At 40.8% G+C, this 19,557-nt stretch overlaps 1 protein-coding gene across 5 annotated transcripts in view; it reads right to left on the bottom strand.

The window, feature by feature from the left end:
- The window catches only part of PPP3CC (protein phosphatase 3 catalytic subunit gamma), an 86,189-nt gene extending 68,672 nt beyond the window's left edge, over window positions 1–17,517 (bottom strand). Inside the window, exon 1 of one of the 5 annotated variants that reach the window (XM_055578712.1) lies at window positions 17,216–17,517. In XM_055578712.1, coding sequence (XP_055434687.1) covers window positions 17,216–17,264 — 49 coding nt within the window. In that variant the 5' untranslated portion in view covers window positions 17,265–17,517. Of the gene's footprint in view, window positions 1–12,179; window positions 12,359–17,215 lie in introns of those variants that run through there. The other 4 variants (XM_055578713.1, XM_055578711.1, XM_055578710.1 and 1 more) reach the window with 4 other exon arrangements.
- Between the last annotated feature and the right edge of the window lie 2,040 nt (window positions 17,518–19,557).

The raw sequence follows: 19,557 nt of genomic DNA, 5'->3' as shown, positions 1-19,557 counted from the left end.
ACTTCCTGGAGCTTACTCAAACTCATGTCCATCAAGTCGGTGATGCCATCCAACCATCTCATCCTCTGTCATCCCATTCTCCTCCTGCCTTCAAACTTTCCTAGCATCAGGGTCTTTTCCAGTGAGTCAGTTCTTTGCATCAGATGGCCAAAGTATTGGAGTTTCAGCTTCAGTATCAGTACTTCCAATGAAGATTCAGGACTGATTTCCTTTAGGATGGACTGGTTGGATTTCTTTGCAGTCCAAGGGACTCTCAAGAGTCTTCTCCAACACCACAATTCAAAAGCATCAATTCTTCAGCACTCAGCTTTCTTAGTGATCCAACACTCACATCCATACGTGACTACTGGAAAAACCATAGCTTTGACTAGATGGACCTTTGTTGGCAAAGTAATGCCTCTGCTTTTTATATGCTGTCCTAGTTTGTCATAGCTTTTCTTCCAACGAGTAAGTGCCTTTTAATTTCATGACTGCAGTTACCATCTGCAGTGATTTTGGAGCCCAAGAAAATAAAGTCTGTTACTGTTTCCAGTGTTTCCCTATCTATTTGCCATGAAGTGATGGGACTGGGTGCCATGATCTTAGTTTTCCGAATGTTGAGTTTTAAGCCAACTTTTTCACTCTCTTTCACTTTCATCAAGAGGCTCTTCAGTTCTTCTTCACTTCTGTCATAAGGGTGGTGTCATCTCTGTATCTGAGGTTATTGATATTTCTTCCAAGTTTACAAAAATGGTAACGTTTCACTTTTACATTTAGGTCTGTGATCCATTATTAAATAAGCTTTGTGTAGGCTAAGTGTCAGATTTTACTTTTCTCCATACGGATATCCAGTTGTCCCAACACCATTTGTTGTAAACGTTTTCTTTTCACTGCTGAATTGCTTTATCAAAAAATCAAGTGACCATTTACATGTAGGTCTATTTCTGGACTCTGCTGCTTTCCATTTATCTATCTGTCTGTCCTTTTCACCTTTACCACACTGTCTTGATTACTGTAGCTTTATAGTGAGTCTTGAAACCAGTAATATGAGTCCTTCAAGCTTGCTCTTCCTTTTTAAAATCAGTTTGCTTACTATTTACAATAGCCAAGTCATGGAAACAACTTAATTGTCCATCAACAGATAAACGGATAAAGATATGGTGTACATACACACACACACACACACACACACACACACAGGAATACTACTCAGTCATAAAAAAAGAATAAAATAATGCTATTTGCAGCAAACATGCATGGGCCTAGAGATAATCATACTAAGTGAAGTCTGAAAGAAAAAGACAAATATTATATAGTATCACTGACATGTATAATCTAAAATATTATACAAATGAACTGATTTACAAAATAGAAACAGACTCACAAGCATACAAAATAAAACTTAGCATTACAAAACAGGGAAAGAAGGGATAAATTAGGAGTCTGGGATTAGCAGATACAAACTATTATGCATAAAATAGGTAAGTAAGGACCCATTGTAGAGCACAGGGAACTATACTCTAAATCTTGTAATAAACTATAATAGTAAAGAATATATATATATTACATATATACAGCATGCCAGGCTTCCCTGTCCTTCACTGTCTCCCAGAGTTTGCTCAAGTTCATGTCCACTGAGTCAGTGATATGTAACCATCACATCTTCTGCACCTCCTTCTCCTGCCCTCAATCTTTCCCAGCATCAGGGTCTTTTCCAATGAGTCAGTTCTTCGCCTCAGATGGCCAAAGTATTGGAGCTTCAGCTTTAACATCAGTCCTTCTGGTGAATGTTCAGGGTTGATTTCCTTTAGTATTTCTAGAAGTATGTTTGTTTAAATCATGAATGGGGTGTTGAATTTTTGTCAAATAGTTTTTCTGAATTTACGAAGGTAATGCTATATGTTTTCTCCTTTATCCTGTTAATATGTCGATTATATTCCTTGATTTTCAAGTGTTAACACAACTTTGCATTACTGAGATAAATCCTACTTGATAATAATGCATTATTCTTTTTGTTAGTACATTAAATTTGCTAATATAAGTTAGCTACAATCTCTGAGGCTAAATTATTTATGTTGTGCTAGGTTGTCGAATGGAGAAGGCAATGGCACCCCACTCCAGTACTCTTGCCTGGAAAATCCCATGGACAGAGGAGCCTGGTAGGCTGCAGTCCATGGGGTCGCTAAGAATCGGGTACGACTGAGCGACTTCACTTTCACTTTTCACTTTCGTGCATTGGAGAAGGAAATGGCAACCCACTCCAGTGTTCTTGCCTGGAGAATCCCAGGGACGGGAAGCCTAGTGGGCTGCCGTCTATGGGATCGCACAGAGTCAGACACGACTGAAGCGACTTAGCAGCAGCAGCAGCAGCAGGTTGTCAAAGGTATCCAAAAAACACTTTTCAGTATAGGTTTCAGATTTCAACTTTAACTACAGAGTCACAAAAAATAATAGTGATCATAATGATAACTGTTGTCTGCTAACTACAAAACAGCCATTATGCTGAGGGCTTTACATACATAGTCTCATCTAACCTAATAACACTCTATGAAGTATTATTATCCCCACTTGACAAATGTGAAAACCAAGGTTCAGGGAAGTTAGAAACTTTATGCAAAATCTCACAACTAGTAAGTAACTGGAGGAGCTGGAATTTGGTCTCAGGTTGATTGATTCCAGAGACTAAGTTCCTTTGCTGTAGCGAAAGTCACTGTCATGTCTGACTCTTCGAGATCCCACGGACTATACAATCCATGGAATTCTCCAGGCCAGAATACTGGAGTGGGTAGCCCTTCCCTTCTCCAGGGGATCTTCCCAACCCAGGGAACGAAATCCAGGTCTCCCACATCCCAGGCGGATTCTTTACCAGCTGAGCCACAGATCAGATCAGATCAGTCGCTCAGTCGTGTCCAACTCTTTGCGACCCCATGAATCACAGCACACCAGGCCTTCCTGTCCATCACCAGCTCCCAGAGTTCACTGAGACTCACATCCATGGAGTCAGTGATGCCATCAAGCCATCTCATCCTCTGTCGGCCCCTTCCCCTCCTGCCCCCAATCCCTCCCAGCATCAGAGTCTTCTCCAATGAGTCAACTCTTCACATGAGGTGGTCAAAGTACTGGAGTTTCAGCTTTAGCATCATTGCTTCCAAAGAAATCCCAGGGCTGATCTCCTTCAGAATGGACTGGTTGGATCTCCTTGCAGTCCAAGGGACTCTCACGAGTCTTCTCCAACAACACAGTTCAAAAGCATCAATTCTTCAGCGCTCAGCCTTCTTCACAGTCCAACTCTCACATCCATACATGACCACAGGAAAAATCATAGCCTTGACTAGACAGACCTTTGTTGGCAAAGTAATGTCAATGCTTTTGAATATGCTATCTAGGTTGGTCATAAGTGTTCTTCCAAGGAGTAAGCATCTTTTAATTTCATGGCTGCAGTCACCATCTGCAGTGATTTTGGAGCCCCCAAAAATAAAGTCTGACACTGTTTCCACTGTTTCCCCATCTATTTCCCATGAAGTGATGGGACCGGATGCCATGATCTTCGTTTTCTGAATGTTGAGCTTTAAGCCAATTTTTTCACTCTCCACTTTCACTTTCATCAAGAGGCTTTTTAGTTCCTCTTCACTTTCTGCTATAAGGGTGGTGTCATCTGCATATCTGAGGTTATTGGTATTTCTCCCGGCAATCCTGATTCCAGCTTGTGTTTTTTCCAGTCCAGCGTTTCTCATGATATACTCTGCATATAAGTTAAATAAACAGGGTGACAATATACAGCCTTGACAAACTCCTTTTCCTATTGGGAACCAGTCTGTTGTTTCACAAGGGAAGCCCAATAACTGAAGTGGGTAGCCTATCCCTTCTCCAGTGGATCTTCCCAAGCCAGGAATTGAACTGGGTCTCCTGCATTGCAGGAGGATTCTTTACCAAGTGAGCTATCAGGGAAGTCTTTTGCTATAGTGCTTCATCAAATAATCTCTAATAGTTTTTCTTCATACATAAGTCAACGTAAAAAAAAAAAGGTTAGAATACAAATAATCTCTCTGGGAAGCCACTAAAATTTAAGATTAAATGAGTACTATGTAGACATAACACACAATAAATAAATTCATATGCAAGATACACTCAAGAAAGCAAAAGAATTTTATACAATCCAGGATTTTACACAATCTGAGATTTTACAGAATTCATGGTTATACAATGTTACTAACTGAAAAATAAAACACTCAGTACCTGAAGAGATCTATAGGCTGGCCTTCCTAAAATCCTATTTAATAGTGATTATTTGTTAAAACCTTAAGTTCTGAAATCTATAGGAGACAAAAAACTGCAAAGGTTCTTTGAGTAAAAGTAGAAAATACGAGGGAGATAATTATATTCTAAGTTAAATAACTCAGAATTTATCGAGCATCTACTACATACCCATACTGTCTAGAAGGTAAGGTATAGATTATATAACTTTAACACATGAGTCTACCTTAAAGAAATTTATATTCTATTTAAGCACCCAAAATAATTAATGTAACGTCAATATTACATCAAAAAATAAGATGTAATGTCAACCCAGAACAGTTAAGCAATATACTGTATTGGAAGTATTAGCTGCATGAAAGACTGTAGAGGGGATTATCAGTAGATGGCTACAGAAATCAGGGAAGGGCATCAGAAAGTTGAAACCGCTGCTGAAAGTCTGGGTCTTCTGGAAATTCCAAAGCTACTTTCTCAATCCTCATTTGTAGGTATTTATTTCCACTGTTGGCACCAAATTAAAATAAACAGAAGGTATACTAAAAGGGAGAAAAGAGGAAATTCCAAACACAGATGTAATATACTTCATGTAGACCCAGATTTGATCTCTGGGTTGGAAAGATCCCCTGGAGAAGGGAATGGCTACCCACTCCAGTAGTCTTGCCTGCAGAATCCCACTCCAGTAGTCTTGCCTGCAGAATCCCATGGACAGAGAAGTCTGGTGGGCTAATAAGTCCATGGGGTCACAAAGAGTCAGATATGACTGAACGACTAACACTTCATACATATTTTTAATGAAATAGTTTTAAAAAATAATTTTACATAAAATGGTATAGGAAATAATATAAATACTACGAACACCCATGTACCTATGACGTAGATTTAAAACATTAAGTCTGCCATATCTGTTTCAAATATTTTTAAAGAACTAGAATGTTACAATTATAATTGAAGACAGCCTCCATCCTTTTCCTTCATCCCAGGGGTAATTAGTACCATTAAGTATTTGTGTATCCTTCCCAATGTCAATTTCTTTATATACATATATATATATATAATTTTGCTTAAATATATTTATACACAATATATTTAAAAATTTTAGGAGAAGGAAATGGCAACCCACTCCAGTATTCTTGTCTAGAGAATCCCAGGGACAGAGGAGCCTGGTGGGCTTCCATCTACGGGGTCGCACAGAGTCGGACACGACTGATGCGACTTAGCAGCAGCAGCAGCATAGAACTGGGGGGCTGGGAATGGATGGCTAGGGAGGTGACAGCTTAAAGATATGGGGTTTCTTTTTGAGATTAAAATGTTCTAAATGGTGATGGTTGCATATATCTGTGAATATGTCTAAAAACCATTGAATCATATACTTTAAATGGGTGCATTGTATGATGTCAATTATATCTCAATAAAACCTTTTTTAAGTTTAAAAAAATTTTTATATATGTATCATACTGTGTATCCTTTTGTAAGGATACATTGTATCATTTTTTTAAAGCTCCACAGGTGATTCTGTTTGGTAACCAGAGTTCAGAATCATCATTCTAAGTCTTTATACATTTATCCAAGAAAGTTTTTAGTGCTCCCAAATTGCCAACACATTTTAACCTAGTTTTTGTCCTGAGACAGTTGCTGTTAGATTACCTGGATTGCGGAGGCGGGGGGGGGGGGGGTTCTATTGTAAATGCTTTCAACTCAAAAGCAAAAACCCTAATCAAATCAAGTTTATATATGATTCAAGACAATAACCAAACTATAAAAATGAGTTTCTGAAGGGGAGGGGTGTGGCAACAAAGGGGTAGTAACACAAGAGTCTTGTGGTGGTGATTCAGTTGAGTATCTTGATTGTGGTTGTAGCTATAAACATGTGAAACTGCATACAGCTACACACACACACACACACAAATCCGTGTATAACTGGTGAAACTTGAATAAGCTCTCTGGATCGTGCCAATGTCAATATCTTAATTTTGGTACAGTACTTTGGCAGTGTGGGATATTGACACTGTGGAAGAGACCTAGGTGAGGGTGTATAGGACTTTCCTGTACATTTCTTTGCAACATCCTGTAAATCTAAAATTATCAAAAAAAAATTTAATAAATTTTAAAAACTAAGTTTCTACAGTACACTGAAAAAATTCTGCAGCCTTTTCATGGTCAAATTCAATTCAATATACTGCTTTAATATACATCCACTACATAAATGATACATATTTTCATATGCCTAACATATGACGCAGAACTGCATTAAAGAGAAAGATCACATTGGTGACAACCACATTAATCCTGTAGAAGTATAGGAGATAAACCTTAAAAGTTATTGGCCTTTAAGCTATTATTTTTAGATTATTGTGTGGTCTTATCCTCATGGGACACTAGGATTTACCTAAATAGCTGTCTCCGTTCACTGCAAATAACCCTGCTTTCATTCCTGTTTTAAGCCAACAGGCCTGCCCTACTTTTGCAGCTTATTTCCTAATCTCCTCACCTGCCTTTCCAATCATGAACCAGTTAAACACTGCTTGCCTGGAAAATCCCATGGACGGAGGGGCCTGGTGGGCTGCAGTCCATGGGGTCACTAGGAGTCGGACACGACTGAGCGACTTCACTTTATTTTTTCACTTTCATGCATTGGAGAAGGAAACGGCAACCCACTCCAGTGTTCTTGCCTGGAGAATCCCAGGGACGGGGGAGCCTGGTGGGCTGCCGTCTGTGGGGTCGCACAGAGTCGGACACGACTGAAGCGCCTTAGCAGCACCAGCAGCAAGAGGCTATATTAACTATTATTAGTGAAAGTGGTATGCACATTTCAGGTCCTTTTATAACTGATCAGAACAAATTTTATTTCAATAATCGGAAATCACTCTTTCAGATTATTCTCTCTGTTCTTTGATAGTCACTGAACTCACCTGTCTTAAAGAAACCATAACTTTACAGTGATCATATGTGTTCAATAAAACTTACACAATAGTAAAAAACAACAACAACAACAGCAACTAACTTACTTTCGTGAATAAGTCCACCAATGACCTTTATTACTCTGGCCCTTCATTAAAACCATCCTATTTTATTTTTAAACTTCCACAAAGCCTTAAGTCACAAGAATAAAAGGTACCAAGGCATACATACAAAAAACCCAAAAACCTCCCACAAATTAAGTCTTACCTAGTGGGGCCACCGATCAACCATTAAAGTTTAAACTTGAAAGGATTATCAATTTATAGAGTGAAGGGGGCAAACATTTCTTACCAGATATAGTCTATGCTTTAGTCATCTGCTCTTCCCGGTGGTATTAGTCATAGGAAGCTCCACAGTTCTAATTTTCTGTTACATTTTTGGGAAATTATCACAGGCTATACTGAGTACTTTTCAAGACAGTAATTAAGTTTCTGAGTATAACCAAAAATATGTTGCTTATAGTAAGAACTCACCAAATATCTGTTTCTGAACATACGATTTTCAAAATTCTATCTATACTATAGAAAAGGAAATTTTCACTCTTTTGACTAAGCATTTAAGTTCTTTCAAAAGCTAAGGACACTAAAGTTGGAAAACACAAAATATAACACTGTTAAGCTATCATTGCACATATACCACTTAAAATCAAACAGATCTAGGGCCAAATCTCACCAAGATTCAAGAATTCATTTAATAAAGAATAGTTAACATTTATTAAGCACCCACTATGGGCAATATGCTGAGCACTTTATATAATATGAACTATAATCTTTAAATTCTGAGGTAGGTACTGTTATCTCCCATTTTTAAATTAAAACAAGGAAAAGAAGTCACACAGCTAGTAATTAGCAGTTCCCATGCTCTTTCCTACACTGTCTTCAATAAAGTTAAGTTTCTTAGGCTTTCACTTAGACATTTACTAAGCACCTGTGGTCTAGGCACTGTGTTCAGCATTAAGAATACACAGTTCTTACAGACTTCCCTGGCAGTCCAGTGATTAAGACTCTACCTTCCGATGCAGTGGGTGCAGGTTGAATCCCTGGTCAGGGAGCTAAGATCCCACATGCCTTGGGGCTAAAAAACCAGAACATAAAACAGAAGCAATACTGTAACAAATCCAATAAAGACTTTAAAAACTGGTCCACATCAAAAGAATTAAAAAAAAAAAAATACAGTTCTTGCACTTGAAGAGAACAGTTTAGAAGAATAAATTAGAAAGAGTTTCTAATTAGAAATTAGAATGAATAAAGAACATTAAAATATTTTCAGAAATTTGTAAAGCAAGTGAGAGTGTTCATGGGAGCATGTAGGAGGCAAATATCTCATTCTTCTGATGAGGATGAGAGCAGCTAATACGTACTGAGCATTTACCAAGTGCCTGTCACTGCACTCTATGGAGTTTATTTAATCCTTATAACTATCTGGCTTTCCTGGTGGTTCAGCGGTAAAAAATCTGATTCAGGTTCAATCCCTGGGTCAGAAAGATCCCCTGGAAAAGGAAATGGCTTCCCACTCCAATATTTTTGCCTGGGAAATCCCATGGATAGAGGAGCCTGGCGGGCTACAGTCCATGGGATTGTAAGAGTCGGACACGACTCAGCAACTAAACCACCACCACCAACCTACAAGCTAAGTTTTATCGTCCCTCTTCCTCAAATAGGGAAACTGAGGTAAAACAAAGGTAAGTGATTTGTCCAAGGTTATGCAGATACTAAAAGAAGCCGAATTTGAATCATTCATCTGACTTCAAAGCCCAAGTTCTAAGACAATTACTCATACAGCCTCCTAGTAAAGGAGAAAAAGTTTCTCAACTGTCCTCTTGGCTAAATCCTGAAAGATAAATAGGAACTAGTCATGTTAGGGGACAAGATTTTATATAGAAGTGGTGCAAAGTATCCTTTCACAGATACAGCAGGGCATGGGATTCTAGGGGCAACAAGGAGCAGGAACGTAGGTTTGGGAGGGGGTGTGAAATGAGGAGGAAGTAACACAAGGTTAGAGGCTAAGCGCGAGGGAAACTTCCGCATCAACAAAGTTGAAGTTTACCCTACGGGCTGCAAGAGTTCATGAAGGATTTCAAGCACAAAAAAAATTCTTTATATTATCCAAGGATCATGATGGCAGCATGAGATTAGATTAAATCGCCCTAGCAAGAGGCTACAGCAACGGTATTAATATAAGCAAGAAGTGAGAGAGGAAGGTGAAGCAGTAGCTTATGTAGAAACCAGAAGTCCACAGAACTAAGTCTGATAGAATGGGATATGACATGTAAGGGACAGGAAAGAGTCTGGCCTGATTCCCAGGCTTGTCATCTGAGCCAGTGACTAAATGGTAAGTGGTGTGATTAACAGGGATGGGAAATATACTTAGGAAATCCTTCCCATCTTGTCTGCTTCTTAGTCCTTTTTAATATTTATTTTATCTCTCTACCACTTTTCTCACTTCAGTCTCCCCAAAGAATAAAACAAGTCTGTCACAATATCTGTTTGGGTAATGTTTGAATGTTCCATAATTCTGAATTACATTTATAAGTCGATTAAGCCTGTTTGTTTGTTTTTAACACATAGCCATCAAAATAATCTTGCTTTCTCCTTAATGGAATCACTGCCAACAGATCACCGAGTTTTCAGTTGCCCCTCGTCCTTCTCCTCTCCTTCATCAGGCCGCTTCCCTTCTCTGAACTTACTCACCCCTCCTCTCAATCCCTTACTCAAGTACACTTTGTTTCTCCATCTTTACTTCTGCATGTTCTTCCATGCCCGACTGTATAGCTGCAACCACCTCTTTTCCTACTAAACAAGTAGCCATCACTCCGTATCAGCTGTATGTACTTGAAAACTCATGTTCTAAACAAAACTCATGTTCTTCTCTTCAGCATGCCTTCCCTGGGCCACCACTGCATCCTCAAACCGACAGTACCTTTCCCGAGTCTGGTTACTGGAGGCATCTCTTAATTGTACTCTTTTTCTCTCTCTCCAACTTTATATTTTGAAACACTGAAATTCTATGAAAAAGTGAAAGAATACTAAGGATATCCATTTGCTCTTCACCCATATTCACCACGGGACCTCCCAGAGGTGCTAAAGAACCTGCTTGCCAAAGCAAGAGACACAAGAGACATGGGTTCGATACCTGGGTCAGGAAGATCCCCTGGAAAAGGGAATGGCAACCCACTCCAGTATTCTTGCCGGAGAATTCCATGGACAGAGGAGCTACAGCCCATTGGGTCACAAAGAATCCAACACAACTGAAGCGACTGAGCACACACCACGGTAAACATTTTGCCACTTTTGCTTTCTCTTTTAACAAACAGATTTCTGTTTCCTAAACCATTTGAAAACAAACTGCAGACATCATGACATTTCAACCTAAATGCTTCATCAGGTATCACCTCAGAATAGGAACATTATCCTTTATAACCACAATAGCCTATCACATACCCAAGACATTTAATTTTGAATTTCTATATCTAATATATACTCCATATTCAAATTTGCCCAGTTGTCCTAAAAATGTCCTCTATGGCTTATTCATCTTCTCCATCCAGCCTTGGCACTGTACTTGACTGCCATTTCTCTTTCATCTTCTCTCATCTAGAATACTCCTCTTGCCTTTTTAATTTTTCATCACTGTGACATTTTTGAAAAGTTCAAACCATTTGTCTTATAGAAAGTCCCATAAGTTGCATTTGTCTGATTATTTACTATAACTAGATACAGGTTAAACATTTTTAACAAGGGTTACAGGTGGCTCAGTTGTAAAGAATCCACCTGCAATGCAAGAGATGTGGGTTCAATCCCTGGGTCAGGTAGATCCCTGGAGAAGGAAATGGCAACCCACTCCAGTATTCCTGCCTGGGAAATCCCAGGGACAGAGGAGCTTGGTGGGCTACAGGCCGAGGGGCACAAAGAATCAGACTCAACCTAGTGATTAAATAACAATTATCTCCTAGTGCTTATTTCATTCAGAATTTCACTCTCTTGGGCTGACACTGTCTGGACATTGCACCAAAACATCATGACTTGTTAGCATTCAATAAATCTAATAACAATCATCAAAGATACATATTTCCTTGGCCAGCTAGTATAGCATATTTTTCTGTCACTCAAGCTAGACAGCCTAGTTACCAAGTTATACCCTCTTCTAATAACAAAGACTCAAGAAACTAAAAGATTTCATGATAAAAATCCAGTTTGCCAACAAAATAAAACTGAATATAAGGAACCAAAGTTCTCTCTGCATACATTTGAATAATTAGGTAGATTATAAAGATAACAAAATCAGATATGACTTAGGTTAGGATGAAATTTTTAGACCTCAGCTTTTTATCTTTGAATGAAGCTAAAATTTAACATAAAAAAATGTTAAAATAGAATGCTATATTCTATTAATGACTGCACCAAAGGATGATGATTAAAAAACACCTCTTTATTTCTATTAGTCCTTTAGCAATTCAGTTCAGTTCAGTTGCTCAGTCGTGTCCAACTCTGCGACACCATGAATCGCAGCACGCCAGGCCTCCCTATCCATCACAACTCCCGGAGTTCACTCAAACTGACCACCATTGAGTTGGTGATGCCATCCAGCCATCTCATCCTCTGTCATCCCCTTTTCCTCCTGCCCCCAATCCCTCCCAGCATGAGTCTTTTCCAATGAGTCAACTCTTCGCATGAGGTGGCCAAAGTACTGGAGTTTCAGCTTTAGCATCATTCCTTCCAAAGAACACCCAGGCCTGATCTCCTTTAGAATGGACTGGTTGGCTTTAGCAAGTAAGTAGCACCAAAGCCCCAAAATGACTACAAATATAACAGAATTAGTTGAATAATTTTGTCTCTCATAGATATGCCTAAAAATTAGCTTTTCCCCAAAATGTTACTTTAATGGAAAGATACTCTGTTATCAAATACTGCTTAGGAAAAAGTTTTTAATCAATTCTTTAATTCACTTTAAGTAATGAGTCCTTCTGGGGCTAGTAGTAAAGAACTCACCTGCCAGTGTAGAAGATGTAAGAGACAGGGGTTCGATCCCTGAGTCAGGAAGATCCTCTGGAAGAGGGCCTGGTAACCACTCCAGTATCATTCATTGCCTAGAGAATCCCATGGACAGAGGAGCCTTGCGGGCTACGTTCCATAGGATCGCAAAGAGTCAGGCACAACTGAAGTGACTTAACATGCACACAAGTCCTTAGCATTTGTCTCTCCCAACGATCCAATAGCTTTTTTTTAACTCTACAGTAAAATGTGATGTTACTTTATAGAAGAAAATTGTATTATCAAATGTCTGATATAAATAAGGCTTTCATCACAACCATTATCATACAGGTAAAAAAGAACACCTTATTCCTGCTCAAAAAAAAAAAAGAAATTAAGTGTTTAAATTAAGAGATCCTTTCTGAATTTTGAGACTTTCACTTAGAGGTGTAAGTTTCAAACAGTCTTGGATGTCCAAGTGTTCAGATAGTTTGGCAGCTTGTTAATTACAATGGTAAACTAAGCATAACTGAAATACTTTTGACAAGTTCAACAGATGTGTGCTATATGACTTGCTCACAATGAATATTTATCCTTGAAAATATTTCTTCTAGGTTGGCACTGTATCAAATGATTGAAAATATAAAGGATCAAAATATGAATATGAGCACTTTCAAATCATTTTCATGTTGACTGAAACCATTATGAAAGGATTTAGGTAAAATTACCATATTTAATTAAAAGAATATGAATTATTTGCACAATAAAAGGTTTAACATGACATATATTAAATTCAAAGCATACCAGTAGATGGAAATACAGCTGATCCTTGAATAAGGAGGCGCTGAAGGGTGCCAACACTGCACACACTATAAAGTCCACTACAACTTACAGTTAGCCCTCTGTATACACACAGGTGGTTTCTCCATACCCAAAGTTCCTCCCTATCCACGGTTCTACATCCTCGGATTCAACCATCTTCAGATCATGTAGCACCATAGTACACTATTGAGAAGATCCACGTATAACTGGGCCTACAGTTCAAACCTGTGTTGCTCAAGGTTCAACTGTATGAAAAGTATTAATGAAAGTACAGTAATGAAAAGTATTAACAGCAGTTGCTTCTGTAAGGAATGAATATGAAGCCTTTGTTTTCTTCCCTTTTGCCTTTCACAATTTATAGGGTTAAGCATATATTTACAAGAAAAAATAATTTTAACCCTTGGTAAATTCATTGTCATGATATGAAAATGGGAAAGGGAACAAACAGAAAATAAAAGAGGTATAAGTACCAGAGACAGAAGGGTTCAGGGTATACTTGTGGAAATAGTCATTTCTGGTCATACTACTCTTCTTGAAAAATTTTAAGAAAGCCGTGCGTGCGTGTGTGCGTGCCAAGTCGCTTCAGTTGTGTCCAACTCTCTGCGACCCTATGGACTGCAGCTCCCCCCCCAGGCTCCTCTCTCCATGGGAATCTCCAGGCAAGAATAATGGAGTGGGTTGTCATTCCCTTCTCCAGGGGATCTTTCCAACCCAAGGATCGAACCTGTGTCTTGTATATCTCCCGCATTGGCAGGCAGGTTCTTTACCACTAGAGTTACCTGGGAAGTCCAAGAAAGCCATAGCCACATCTAGTCCCAGTGCCAGAATATTAAAGAACCAGCAGTCTTCAATGCGTGCTACAAATGACTGTACATTCTCTGACTATACAATATACTTGAATTTCAAGAGAATGGAAGAACTGTATCAAAAAAGAAACCTGACTTCTGTTAAAATCCATTCGGCCACCAAATAACAAACTTAGACAATGCATTCTCCCTATCTGTCATGTAATGCCCAGTGAAATTTCCTTGTTGCTGCTGAAAAGATTCAGTCCAGAGGAATAAAAACTTTTTATAAAAATCACTGTCAAAGAAAAAAAAAAAAAATCCCTCCAACAGAAAAAGAAACTTGGAAACCAGAAAAAAAAAAATCAAGCTGAAAGATTTTCACAATTATTTGAGTTTCTGCTCCAGACACAAGTAGTGATGCTCTAGTGCATATGGACTGTTCTAGAAACTCACACATATATTAATTTTTAAAACAAAGAGGAAACAAATGAGCACCTATTGGGAGTACACTGCAGATGGCTCTCCATAAACATTTAATGAGTGAGTGAAATCATAAGAATTTTTATATTTTTTAAACACAAAATGAACACCTTCAACTGGGAGAGAAGCCAGCTGCCAGGGAATACAAGACAGGCTGTATTATTGGTTTCCATGCTGTTATCCATGGGATTCCACCCAGATGTCCTTTATATTATAGAAGAGGTATTTTCCTCAGAACAGCTTCTTAACTTACAATTTCATATGCTTTCTGGTATTTTTCAAATGGTTCATAATACTACACTGTCAAGCTTTTCACATCCATTATGTCATTTGCATGGCTGAGATGCTTGAGGAAGAAAGTATTATTAACTCTATTTTGCAGATGAGATTATTGAAGCAAAAACAAAACAAAACAAAACAGGGTTTAACTAAAAACGCAAGGTTAGAAAAAAAAAACAGGCAAGGTCACAAGTAAGCTTGAGAAGCGGGAGTAAAACCACAGGTCTAGTCCTTCATTTTAGGCAAGTTGCTGTTTAAAAAAAGACACTTAAAATACAAATCACTCCCACCCACCCAACTCTTCACCATTTGCTCAAGCAAAACAATTAAGTAGACTTTAAAGTGAACAGGAAATGACAGAACCAAAAATAACTGGGGTGTGGTCTCACCTCTGAAAAAGATTTCCAGCTGTGAATAAATGCAAACAATTCTGGCCAGACAAGATAACATTAGATCAGATTTAGAACCCAATACAACCAGGGGACCTTAGCTATAAATACAGTGACACCTTACTTTCTTAGAATAAACCTCAATATTTCAAACTCAGGAAAATGTAGATAAAAAGCAAGGTAAGTCACCAAGAAGCCACAATTGCTGTGCTCAAGTTCTCATGCTCAAGTTTTTACATACTAGACAAACCCATACAATCTAAGGGCTTGAAATCATTCATGTTTCATTTCTTTAAGAGTAATCTGATAACACGCAGTCATTTATAATTTCACCAAAAAACAAATGTGAATCATACAGACTATGAGGGTGTTCACTTAACTATGGGTATGCCTAGCAATAAGTCAGCACCTGCATATTAGCTGCATTTTATTTTACTTTACTTCTGTATTTAACGATTTGAAAGGGTCATTTTAAAATGACCTTTGTATCTTTTGTATCATTTCCTTTATAGCTTATTGCACGTTATGGTAGAAATTACGTGCTACAATGGCGATCAGAATTTGAGATCTGTAAAGGTCTGAGGACTACCACTAAGCTTCACTCAGATCCTATTTATTCTGACTTGACACACTATTCTGGTTTATCTGGTTTCCCTGCCTACTTCAGCTTTTAAGTGGCAGATTAGAAGGGCATATTTTGACAGATAAAGAACAGTACTGAAGGAGATAAACTAAAAACAGACAAAAGCACTAAACTGGTATAGCAGTGAGGAGTCATTTTAGCACAGGAGGAAACTGCCAACACCCTTATATAGCAGAATGCACCGGCCATATTAACTGCATGGGACAGAAATTAATGTACATTATGATGACCTTGATTTATCCAAGAAGATTGTCTAATCGATTCTAAATCTTAAAGAGATGGTGATATACCCTTGATGAGTTATATACTATGAAAACTGATATTAAAATAATCAAAATAATTTAGCAGTTAAAGGGCTGTCAGTTATATGACCAATTCTCTTAAATCCCCAATGATAGCAGACAAATGCTGAGGAGGTAAATCTCAAAAATCCCATTATATTTAATAAATATTATATAGTGTAGATAATTAACATTTATGAGCAACACTTATGATGATGATTTTCTGGGTGGAAACTACATGATACATTAAAATTATATACTGCAGACAATCAACATTTATGATGCTTAATGTTTCTGGAGGTGGGGGGGGCCCTAAGTTATAACTAAAACTCTTTCCCTCCATTGACCATTTAATCATTTTTCTCCACGAAGAGAAAAATGTTTTCTCATCACCAATCTTGGTTTCTTTTCTCCATATAATTACCAAAATAAAAAAATAAAAGTATTTTAAGAGTTCTCCCCACTTACAACTAACCCCTTTATCTAGAGGTCACTAACACACCTGGATCTTGGTATATTCCCTTCTTATAAAATAGTGCTTTCAAACCCAGTATTAAAACTGAGAGAGAAGAGTTGTACTTAAGTCTTATGTCTGAACAAAAGAAGCACATAAATTAGCGGTTATGCTTAAACCACTAATCTTAAGGGCAGAAACAACTACAACATAAGGAACACTTTAGTCGATGTTGGACACCTGAATCAGAGAATATCATTCTCCAAGTCTCTATGGCCAAAAAGAAAATAAAACGCCAACAATCATGTCAAGAGATCTGCAGATCCCTTTCGAATATCATAAAATGAATTTATTTGTATTTATTTCACTATATTGTTTCTTTTAGTAATAACAGTGACGTGATGACCTGGAGAAAGTGGGCTAAAAGGTACATGGTATTCATACTTAAAAAAGGTTGGGGAAGGGGCAAGAAATATCTGACCTTTCGGAAGAGGAGCGGCAGAAAGATCTGACTGCGAAGAGCCTACTTAACACCCTGCCCACATCACCCTAGATGGCTTCCCCCCAGGTAAGAGACTAAAAAGATGGAGATCAGACTCTTTAGGGGTTGATAGGATTAGAAACACCCACCCTGCCTGGAAATCCGACACTACTGGAGACAAATGAGCAATCCCCAGCTAGCTACTGGTCCAGGTGCTACAGAAAACGCCCGGCGCCCCCGCCGGGCAGCCCCGGTGGGAATCCCCGCCTCCCGTCTCCCACACCCCCCTAGGTCCTCCTCCGGGATGGGCGCCGCCCGGGACCCCGCCGCCCCCCCGACTCCCGTCCTCGGCTCCTTCCCTCCCTCCGGCCCCGAGCCATCGCCCGGCCGAGGGCCGTTTCCCGCCGATCGACTGGAAGGCCTGGCCCGCTGGGCACCTTTGATGACGCGTTCGGTGGTGGAGAGGTGGAGGTTCCTCCCGGACATGATCCCCTCGGCCTCCTCCCGGTCCGGGGAGATCTCCAGACGTGCGCCCCCGCCTTCGCCTTCCAGCGATCTCGGCTCCCCGGGGCCGGTCTACCGGCCGTGCCCCGGCCCCGCTTAATCAGGGCGGCCAAGGCACCAGAAGGAGGCGGCCGCAGCAGCCCGGCCTCGAATCCCACGGACACTATGCGGGCCCACTGACCGCTCCCTCCCGAGGCGCCGAGTCGGGAGCGCCCGCGACAGCAGATTGGGGAGGCTACGCGGGCAGCCGCGGCTGCGCGCGGCCGAGGCTCGTGCGCGCGCGCGCGCTCTCCCCCGACTCGGCACCTCCCCAACTTCCCTGCGGCGCGCGCGCCGCCGCCGCCGCGGTTAGCGCTCCGAGGCCTTGAGCTCCGCAAGTTTCCCCGGCAGCTCGGTCGCCTGACCTCCAGCCCCCGGGCAGTAGACAACCCCGGCTTTACCCTTCGCGCGTAGACCCCGGACCCGCGCGGCCGCCCTCCGTACACGCGCCCTTCCTTCCTCTCCTCCAGCTTCCGAATGTCGGTCTTCCCCCTCTCCTCTGCCTGCCCTCCCCTCCAGCTCTGACTGCTTCTCAGCTGCCTGCGCCGCGCGGGCCTGGAGCACCTAACACCGGGCCCTGGTTCCCGCACCCAAAGGCCCAGCGGAACCGCGGCCATCTTGTGACCCGGCCCGAGCGTCCCGGCGGCTGTCTGGCGGAGCCGTGCGCATCTTGTCCGCCTGGGATCACCTTGCAGGGCGCCCTCGTCCTCCCAGACCTTCCCCACGGCGGGGCCTCCCTCCCTTTCCTCGGGGTCTCCCCTCCACTCTGTCTCTAGGAGTCGTTATCAGTTTGATCCAGCTCCTTCCCACAGCTTACCCTCCCCCCAGTCGCCAAACCCATTTAAACCCCTGGTTTAAGTTGTCACATTTGTCGAGAGCACTTAGTATAGTGAGAACGATCGCGTGCATCCTAGTTCTAATCTAGTAGTGGGGGGAGGGGGGTGATTTCCGAGTGGGTGGATAAGAGCCCCCCCCCCACCCACACACACAACCTGCCAGGTCCCACAGCCTCCTAGCTTCCTTTCCACATGTCAGAAAGGGGACCGCAGCCCCCCTCCAAGGCGCCCCTGGGCCAGACCTCCTCTGTGCAGGGAACTGACCTGTAAGTTCTGCGTGCCATCTACACAGCTGGAAGCAATCCTTCTTCCCCTTTGACACCCCGTCATTCTTACCATGGAAAACGATGGGCAAGTCTCCGTAGAGTCTTAATAATCTGGCTCATCTCTAGATTAAAAACTGACCTTTTCTCTCCTTGAATTGCAAGCCTAGTATAGAAACTGTCTTCTAGTATAGTGCCTGGCAAAGACAAAAATACTTTGATTTTAGTCCTGATGGTGGAATGTTAAAACTGGGATCCAAGGAAGTGTATGCAAATTACAGGGAAACCGATTTTAACAGTCACTGTGGTGGCCAGTGAGTAGTCATAAGTGGCTCTGTACATTTAAAGTAAATAAATATTTATTTCCTTAAGTGTACTAGCCACATTTGAAGCATTCAATAACTACCTGTGGCTAGTGACTATCTAATTGGATGTGGCAGAATACGACCTAATGCAAAGAGCCATCTCACTGGAAAAGACCCTGATGCTGGGAAAGATTGCAGGCAAAATGAGAGGAGGGCAGAGGATGAGATAGATGGTTCCTTGGCATCACTGACTCCATGGACGTGAATCTGAGCAAACTCTGGAAGATAGTGAAGGACAGGGAGACCTGGCGTGCTGTAGTCCATGGGGTCTCAAAGAGTCAGACACGACTGAGCGACTGAACAATAACAACGGACTAGGACGCTTCCATCATCGCAGAAAGTTCTTCTGGACAGCTCCCAGCTAAAAGATTATAGAGCTTAACCCAAATCTCCTTTAACATAGATTTATGTAATGGGACCAACCTAGACAGCATATTAAAAAGCAGAGACGTTACTTTGCCAACAAAGGTCCGTCTAGTCAAAGGGAGAAGGGGACGACAGAGGATGAGATGGTTGGATGGCATCACTAACTCAATGGACTCGAGTTTGAGTAAACTCTGGAAGTTGGTGATGGACAGGGAAGCCTGGCATGCTGCAGTCCATGGGGTTGCAAAGAGTCGGACATGACTGAGCGACTGAACTGAACTAACTGATGTAATGGGAGGTGATCTGGGCATATACACTAGAGTCAGACCCCGAATTATGCTTTGCAGTTTGTTTTTTTTTAATTGGAGGTTAATTGCTTTACAATGTGGTGTTAGTTTCTGCTGTA

This window comes from Bubalus kerabau, chromosome 4 (assembly GCF_029407905.1).
Source record: "Bubalus kerabau isolate K-KA32 ecotype Philippines breed swamp buffalo chromosome 4, PCC_UOA_SB_1v2, whole genome shotgun sequence".
NCBI classification, from domain to species: domain Eukaryota; kingdom Metazoa; phylum Chordata; class Mammalia; order Artiodactyla; family Bovidae; genus Bubalus; species Bubalus kerabau.
Note: the sequence above shows the minus strand (reverse complement) of the source record. Positions and strands in the feature narration are given on the sequence as shown.